The following is an 8799-nucleotide window of genomic DNA, read 5'->3' on the forward strand; positions in this document are numbered from 1 at the left end:
TCCTGGTTGTGATATTGCACTAGTATACAGTTTTGTAAGATGTAACCATTAGGAGAAGCTGGGTGAAAGGTACTTATAATATCTTTGAATTATTTCTTACAATTGCATGTGACTCTACAATGATCTCAAAATTAAAAGTTTAATTTAAAAAACACCATAAAAAAAAACGGTGCCTTAGCAGGTGTGGCTCAGTTGTTTGGCATCCTCCAATGCACGCGGGGGGGGGGGGGGGATCACCATGCCTGGGTTTTGTGTTCGTCCCCAGTCGGGGTGCATATGAGAGGTGGTCTATCGATTTTTCTCACATCGATGTTTTTCTCTCTCTCCTCCCTTCCTCTCTCTCTAAAATCAATAAAAACATATTTTTAAAATATTAAAAGATAAGCTGGGAGGGGCAACTCAGGCCCTTCTGTAGCTCAGGGTTGATGAAGACCCTAAAATATCTGAACAGGGAGCAGAGGGGCTGTGAGAGGGAACTTAGGGAGGCTGGGTCTGGAACATCAGAACCCACCCAGAAACTCAACAGACCTCCTGTAGGAAGGGGTGTGTGCGTGTGTGTGTGTGTGTGTGTTGCGGTGGGGTGGGCACTGGGAGTTAGAAATAGCGCACAAATTCACCATTAAATTATCCCATTATTCATTTTCAAAAGCATAGCTGTATTAATCTGATAAGCAACTAAAGTACAAACACATTTGTATTGTCAGAGGAAAAAAGAAATTAAAAAATATACGCAACATTATGACTGAACTCTCAGCTCCTAGTTTTTGTTTTTTTAAAAAATCCTTACCGAGGATATGTATTTATTGATTTTTTTTAGAGAGAGAGGAAGGGGGGCAAGAGAGAGAGAGAGGGAGAAAGAGAGAGAAAAATATCGATGTGAGAGAAAAACATTGATCAGTTGCCTCCTGTATGTGCCTGGACTGGGGATTGAACCTGCAACCTAGGTATGTGCCCTGATGACTGGGAATCGAACCTGCAACCTTTTGTTGCTTGGGGCGATGCTCCAATCAACTGAGCCACCCAGCCAGGGCTCAGCTCCCTGTTTTAAATGTAGGTTTGGGGCCCGACCGGGCGTGGCTCAGTGGTTGAGCATCGACCTAGGATCCAGGCGATCGGAGTTCGATTCCCGGTCAGGGCACATGCCCAGGTTGCAGGCTGCAGCCGATCAATGACTCTCTCATCATTGATGTTTCTGTCTCTCTCTCTCCCTCTCCTTTCCTCTCTCTGAAATCAATAAAGATATATTTTAAAAAATAAAATAAAATAAAAAAATAAATGTAGGTTTTGGGCATGGTGAGGCCAGTTGATCAGGAGATGACTACTTTTAGAAAGGCAGTTTATTACTCACAGTTCTTAAGAGGAGAGGGCAAACCACACCATGCAAGGCCACATGGGGAAGCACCAGGGTCCATCAGGAGGCAGAAGGAGCCGGAAGAACGGGAAAACGGGCAAGAGCCTTTACTGCGGTTTCTGCAGGAAGGAAGGGCCAGGTGAGTCAGAAGGTTTCGGATCAGCTAGTTTCAATAATTTCAGTGAGCTCTGGGGCATAGGGGCTGTGTCCCTAGTTGCCTGCTACCTGGCACTGGATGATCAGGGGGAGAAGATAGTAATCTAAAGAGTGATAGGGCTGTGGGCTCTGGATTGGTTTGTTTGCATATGAAAGGTACTTCCAGGTGAGTTCTTTACTTATCTCTAGGAATTAGTTAACTTTGGGAGAGGCAGTCTCTCCAGAGTCATCAAGATCCTAGAGGTCAGAGCAACAGAAACACATAGTTAATACAGTGCCCAAGGTCTAGAACAGTTCCTGTTACATACTAGGGGTTCAGTGAGTATTTGCTGAGGAAAAGAAGGAAGAGAGGGAAAAAGAGAGAAAGGAGGGAGGGAGGGAGGGAGAGAGCTGGTTTGCTGAGGACACTTCAGATGCCTGTATCACCCTCTTTCCACCCTTTCCTCCTCCCCAGCTGTCTAGGACTCTCCTCCTAACAGGCGACTCAATTCCCTGGTTATAGAAATGCATCCAATGGGCGCACCAGGGGGTGATGTTCCAGCTTCCTCACCCTCCACCAGGCAACTTTTCTGTCTATCCACACTTATACTCCTGAGCCCCAGACTCAGAGAGATTTTGTTTTGTTTTTTAACGCTGTTTGTTAGTTTGTGGTTAGGTAATGCCGCACAGAGAAAAAATTCAAACAGCACTAAGCAAGCCCCCCTGCACTGTTCTCCCCTGCCTAGGCTCCCCAGCTCCCCTTCTGCACTGTACTTGTGCACCCCAACAGAGAGTCTCTGCATTACCAGTGCATCTCCCATGCCGTCACACAGATGTACATGATGTACACATTGTTCTTTGCTCTGCTTTTTTCACTTTTTTTCCTGGAGTTTGTTCTGTATCTGTACAAATGGAACAGCCTCAATCTTCTAAAGCTGCAATAGTATCCCATAGTTTTGAATGGGCCCTAGTTGATTTAAGAGAGCGCCTCCTGGTGGACAGACATGCAGGCTGTTTCCAGTTCTGGCTTCTATAAACCGCGCTGCACTGAATACACTGTGTATACATCCTCATGCACAAGTGTGGGTATCTGTACGATGCATTCTGAGAAATGGAATTGTCTTGTGGAAGGTACATATGTGTTAAATTTTCAGGTTGCCACCTAAAGAGGTTGTATCAATTTACACCTCCACCATTGTATGTGAAAAATAATAGGTCTGTCTGATTAAATGCTTAGCTAGGTTGGCATCTCTTCAAATTCTGGAGTCTGGCTGAAAGACCAAGTCTGGGGTTTCAGGTTTGCAATCTACCCCACCAACCATCTAAACTTGGTGGCACGAAGTGTGTCTGGGAGTTGGGAAGCCGATCAGCCCATCTTTCCAGGCCTCATTTCGTCATCTAAAAATGAAAAGAGGACCCTTTAGCTGGTGATCTGAAAGTTCCCTTCCACCTCTGCCCTTCAAAGTCCTTCTGCCTCCCCAGGCCTCTGTGTCTCTATCTGTAAAGTGGGACTAACAGGCTTTACCTTGTTTATCTTGCCGGGTGATGTGAAGACGCAATGAGATGGTGGATCTGCCAGGAAGGTTGGGTGCTCTGCCAAGGGAAGGAATAATAATTAAACACTTTGGCATCCCTTGCCAAACTACTAGCATGGTCTGAGCATACAACAGATACTCAAAGCATTAGGCTGAAGAAATTTTGAATGTGGAGGCAGAATAATGTTAGGATTGTCCAGAGAAAGGAGATGCCTTCACAAATGTTCTGTCAAAAATATGGTTCCCTTTAAGTTGGCCTGGCTAACTTCTGTAGCTCCAAAACTGACAAGGGAGCCATTAACTGCTTCAGGTTGGAGGCCGTGCCCAGGATTAGATGTGGCAGGGTTCTCTTCCAAGTTATCATATGACTTTGGGGAGGGATTGGGGGACAAGCTCCTTGGCATCTGTGCTTTTCTCCTCCCAACAATCCCTCCACTCCTTTGCTTGGGTAGGGTAGACCCCAACAGATTTCTGGTCTAGAGTCTACCACAAACTCCAATGTCCCTTCTTGGTGACTGGGGCAACATGCTGGAAGACAGTAGGGAGTAGTGGAGTGTGGTGATCAGGGGCAACCAGATTCAGCTCTAGCTGGCTGTTGTCAGGAGGAAGGGGTAGGTCCACTCTTTTCCAAGAGATTTTCAAGAGAAATCACAAATCCACATTTTATCTGAACTATCCTGGTTTTTAAATGTTGGTTATTCTGTTTTTGTTTTGTTTTGTTTTTTTAAAATAAAATAAAAAAAACTTCGGGAGTCACACAAAACAGTCTGTAAACTGGTGGTGGCCCATATATTCTGAAAACTGTCCCCTTCCCACACTGTACAGATAAGAAAGTCGAGGCCCAGAGAGTGGGAGGCATTTGCCAGAGGTCAAGATCAAAGTCCAGATCCCACGTGTCCCCTAATTTCTCCCTCTCCCACTCTACCCTTTCTTCCTCCTTTCCCTCTCTGTCTCTGTCTCTGTCTCTGTCTCTGTCTCTGTCTCTGTCTCTGTCTCTGTCTGTCTCTTTGGTGTGTGCGTCTGCTCTGTTTCTCTCTGTTTGCATCTCTCGGTCTTTGTATCTCCTGTCCTCTTGTATCTCCTGTCCTCTCCCATGTATCTCTTTTTAATTGTGTGATTCTCTGTGTCTCTCTGTCTCTTTGTCCCCCACACAGGGTGCTTTCTTAGACAACCGACCTTCAGAGCCGGGCGCGGGAAGGACTCGGCGCGCACCAGCACCGCACCCTGCGCTCGCTCTCCCCCCGCCCCGCTGCCCCCGCCCCAGATTTCCAGCGGAGCTCGCAGGCGGGCGGGCGGGGTACCCGCGGGGCCCGCTGCCGTCAGCGCCCCTTCCCGGCGGCCGCGACCCCTCCCCGCTGACCTCACCCGCTCCGCCGCCGCGCGGGGATATAAGCCGCGGTCCGGCGTCGCGGCGGGCGCCGGCGTCCGGGGTCCTGCGAGCTCTCCCGGACTCCTGACCCGCCGCCTCCAGACCCCGAAACTCAGGACCTGCAGCCCCAGGCGGATCCCGCGGAGCTCGGCCCCCCAGGTAACCGCCCCCACCCCTCTCCCCCGGCAGGCGGCGTCCGGGAAGGGGGCCCCCTCCGCCCAGCCTCCAGCGCGCCCCGGGAGAAGCCGCGGCATCTGTGCACAGGTGGGGCGCCGCGCTCGTCCCCCCCCCCCCCGGTCTTCCACGGGCGCGGGCACACTGGTGGCGGTCACTGCGGTGCACTCTCGCCCGGCACCTGGCCGTCGCCTGGAGGACTCGCCACGCCACCCCGCGGGGCCGCCAGCCGCAGGTCCGCGCCCGGAGGCTGCCGCGCACCCAGACGGTCGGGGCGTCGGCTGAGCGCCTGGGAGTGAGCGCCCGAGGCCCGACGTTTTCGCGTGGGATCGAATTTGGCCTCAGAATCTCAGTCTCAGCTCTAGGAATAGAGGTTTAGCGTTGGAATTAAAGTTGACATTAAGACCCTAGCGTCAGAAGTCGATTCCTAGCTTAGTCGTGGAATCTTAGCCTGAGAAACGGGGTCTTAGGTCTGGAATTAGCGCGCCGGCGAGGGGGCTGGGGCTGGTCAGGCCGCGGCGCTGGGCCCTTGGGGGAGCCTCGCCCGCGGCGCGGGCAGCCTCCTGGCCGTCGGGCCGGCGCTGCCGTCTCGGTGGCACCCCTGCCGAGCCTGCCCCAGCTCCGCCGGGCCCTGAGCGGTGGCGACGGGGCTCCCACGGCCTCCTCGCGGGCAGGACAGGGCGCGGGGAGGCGCCCCAAGCGCCTCCATGGCTGAGGACCCCTAGAGCTCCAGGCAGAGCCTCCGGCTCCCTCCGCGCCCCCGCGCCCCTCCCAGGTGGCAGGTGGTCCTGCCCTCTGAAGGGTGTTTAAATGGTTTGTTCCTCAGGCCTCAGGAACCCTCTGGGACTGGAAAGGGGATCCAGCGGATTGGGGGGAGCTCCGCTCGCTTATGCTCTCGCTCTGCCCTCCAGACCCCAGACGCCACGATGCCTGGCCCTTGGTTGCTGCTCGCCATGGCTTTGACCCTGCTCCTGACCGACGTCCCCGGAGGCCGCGCACAGCCCGAGGTGGACCCGCAGGAGGCGGCGGCGGCCGCGGAGCACCCGGCCCTGGACCCCCTCCTGCGCCGGGCGGAGCGCCTCCTGCTGCTCCAGCAGGACCTGGAGCGGCTGCGCGGGGACCTGGGAAGCCGCGAGTCAGGTGAGAGGCGGGTGCGGCCCGGCGAGGCTGAGGCCAGGGCTGCGGGGGAAGAAACCCCGAGCAGAGCCCAGGGAGCGACCTGGTCAGCCGGCCTGCTGCTCAGAAACTCTCGTTGCCCACGCCCTGGGCAGGGGGGTGCGCTGACCCTTTCCTGGGACCAGATTCCTCTTGCATCAGGACTGGGAGTCTTTCACCGAAAGCGTACCTGCGGTGGGGAAGATTCTGTGCTGGGGAGAGCGAGAGAGCCTGAGTGTTTACTGCTTGTGAGACGTATGCATGCCGGGCACTCGCTGCTCTAAGCACTTCAGACGCCTTGTCACACTATGTGACCTTCCTAACAGCCTCGGAGTTAGGCACTGTTATTACCCCTCATTGCAGAAGAAAACTGAGGCTCAGGGAGGCTGAGCGAGTTGCTATGGTCACACAGTTAGGGTGTGGCAGAGCTGGGCCTGGACCCAGAGGTCATGCCTTTGACCGTCTGGGTGAGTGTGTGTGTCTGTGAGTCCCAGGACTCAGGTGCGAGGCCATCGCTCCAGGTGAGGGCTGCAGGAATTCTCACCTTGACTGGGAGAAGGCTAGGGTGGGCACTCGGGGGCCGGAGGGTCCCTCACCGGCCTCTCCCCTTCCACAGAGTCCCAGATCTTTCAGCCCGACTGGCTCTCGAAGCGCCAGCATCCAGGCAAGAGGGAGGAGGCAGAAGAGGGAGTTGAAGAGGAGGAAGGATGGGCTGTGGGGCCCCACAAACGGCAGCACCCAGGCCGGCAGGCCGAGGCAGCTGTGTGGTCCGAGGACGGGACCCAACAGAAGCGGCAGCACCCTGGCCGGCGCTCCCCCTGGCTGGGCTATGCTTTCACCAAGAGGCAGCACCCAGGCAGACGGCTGGTGGACCCCAAAGCCCAGGCGCGCTGGGAGGAAGAGGAAGAGGAGATGGAGGGGGAGCTGATGCCTGAGAAACGCCAGCATCCCGGCAAGAGAGCCTTGGGGGGCCCGTGTGGGCTCCAGGGAGACTGTGGTCAAGCCAGCCTCCTGCTGGGGCTCCTGGGTGACCTGAGCAGGGGCCAGGGGCCTGAGGACAAGCGGCAGCACCCTGGGCGGCGGGCAGCCTGGATCAGGGAGCCCCTGGAGGAGTGAGCCCAGTTTCCTGTGAAGTCAAGTTTGGGGTCTAGGAATGTCTTCAACCCTGTGTGCCCTAACCCTTCGTGACCCTTCTTTCCCTACTCCTTAGATCCCTGATCATAAACCTGAGCCCTCTGTATGCACACACCCAAACCCCTGGCCTTGCCCCCCTCTTTTAGGGACATGAGAAAGCCATCCTATGAGTTAAAACCCCATATTACTCCACTTCGCATGGCTGGCAAGGGGGCAGATCCCAGAGGCCCTCCCCCACCCCACAGGCCTGCTCCCCTGCCTTAGCCCTGGCTAAGATGATCCTTCTGTGTCTTCTAAGGTATTCCCAGAGAAGGGCAGAGCACCTCTGGGGCAAGCAGCCAGTGAGGGTGGGGTGCAGTTGAAGTGGTAATGTCCAAATCTAGCTTCCATCCCCTGCCCCACGTATCAGGATTCGCCACATGTAAACTTTACTTTGTCCCCTGAACCCAGGGTCCCCTCCCCTTCTTGTGTTTCTTGGGTGTTTTGTGGGGGGGGGGGAGCACCTGACCCATAGCTGTGTTCTGCTTGCGGAAAGCATGTTAGGTCGAGACCCCCTGTGGTGCTGTGTTGTGTGGTAGCTGTGGAATAAATGTGCGTGGGGATATGTAAACATCTCCCTGAAAGTTGTGGGATAAACATGTATGTGGGAATATGTAAACATCATCCTGGATGTTGTGGCTTGTATATAACCTGCTAGGCACCTTCTCCTTGTCAATGATAACCATCCTAATGATAATAAAACACACATCTAGATAATCATGGAGCTCTGTGGTTGCGGTTCTGTCTCAGCTGATGTGGGGTGTCTCTTTTTATCATTGAGAGGGGACAGGACTAGAGCTCCCTGGCTCTGCTGAGAAGGGAATCAGGGATCCTGGGGGATGAAAAGTCCCCCCCATTGCTCCCATCTCAGAACAAGCTTGGGAGGTGAACCAGGACTCTGGAGCCCATTTGACACCTCAGGAAACTGAGACCTGGAGAAGAGGAAGGGCTTTCTGGAAGACACAAAGCTGCTGAGGTGGAGCCATGGGCCTTAGAGACCAGCTCAGGACCCTGCCTTGAGTTTGCCTATGTTGGTGAAAGGGGTGGTCTGGCTCAGGTTTGTAATCAACATAGCTCTGTGGTAGGAATCAACAGGCTGTGTCATCTGGCAGGCAAAATGAGGACAAAGGCTAAGGCTGGGGACTCAAACCAGGGGCCTTCTGGGGCCAGGCAGGGAGGCAGGCTGAGTACAGGACAAGAGAGAGTCATGGGGACTGGGGCAAACTGAATAGGCCATCTAAAGACACTTAAATCCAATCACACACACACACACACACACACACAAAATCCAGTCACTGGGGCTTTATTGTAAGTCCATGCCAGGCATGTGGCTTTATCCTTAAATCTATATGCTACTCCCCAAATCCCCTCTCACACACATAACTTTCGCTCAACCTAAGATGCTGAGATGGCAGAGATAGTCCACGTGTTTCCCTACATTTTCCAGTCTCCCTTGAAGTTGGGGTGGAGTCATATGATAAGCCCGAGCCAACGGGCTGTGAAGAGAAGGGTGTCACTCCTGGGCTGAGGCAGTTAGAGTCCATGAACCTCCTTTACCCCTTTCTTGCTGCCACAGAAGCCTGGGAGGCCACATGCTGAAATGGTAGAGCATGTGACAGAGGGATTCCAGACCCTGGCATCACCAGATGGAAGTTAGATACTGCTCACCCACATTAGACTTCTCATGTGTAGGAAATGAACTTGTGCCCGGCAGGGCGTGGCTCAGCGGTAGAGCGTCAACCTAGGATCCAGGCGATTGGGGTTCGATTCCCGGTCAGGGCACATGCCCGGGTTGTGGGCTCGATCAATGACTCTCTCATCATTGATGTTTCTATCTCTCTCTCTCCCTTTCCTTTCCTCTCTCTGAAATCAATAAAGATATATTTTAAAAAAGAAAAAAAAGAAAT

General features: G+C 53.9%; 1 protein-coding gene across 4 annotated transcripts; it reads left to right on the forward strand.

Moving 5' to 3' along the window:
• Positions 1–4078: 4078 nt before the first annotated feature.
• On the forward strand, positions 4079–7614 carry TRH (thyrotropin releasing hormone). 4 transcript variants are annotated; one of them, XM_081159613.1, is made up of 3 exons: positions 4079–4549; positions 5476–5704; positions 6336–7614. In XM_081159613.1, the coding sequence occupies exons 2-3, from the start codon at positions 5491–5493 to the stop codon at positions 6833–6835; spliced, it is 714 nt and encodes a 237-aa protein (XP_081015739.1). In that variant the 5' UTR covers positions 4079–4549; positions 5476–5490; the 3' UTR covers positions 6836–7614. The 4 variants fall into 4 exon arrangements, with proteins under 4 accessions (XP_081015739.1, XP_081015741.1, XP_081015742.1 ...); XM_081159615.1 differs by having other exon boundaries at positions 4170–4549; positions 5391–5704; positions 6336–7613; XM_081159616.1 differs by lacking the exon at positions 4079–4549 and adding an exon at positions 4653–4799 and having other exon boundaries at positions 6336–7613.
• Positions 7615–8799: the final 1185 nt, after the last annotated feature.

This window comes from Miniopterus schreibersii (genome assembly GCF_964146895.1).
Source record: "Miniopterus schreibersii genome assembly, chromosome: 15".
Classification (NCBI taxonomy): domain Eukaryota; kingdom Metazoa; phylum Chordata; class Mammalia; order Chiroptera; family Miniopteridae; genus Miniopterus; species Miniopterus schreibersii.

What these genes read in the sequence shown, in the direction of transcription:
- TRH (XM_081159613.1), top strand. Translation starts at nt 5,491, where the DNA reads ATGCCTGGCCCTTGGTTGCTGCTCGCCATGGCTTTGACCCTGCTCCTG. An exon ending in CCTGGGAAGCCGCGAGTCAG is followed by an intron (nt 5,705 to 6,335) that starts GTGAGAGGCGGG and finishes CCCCTTCCACAG; the next exon opens with AGTCCCAGATCTTTCAGCCC.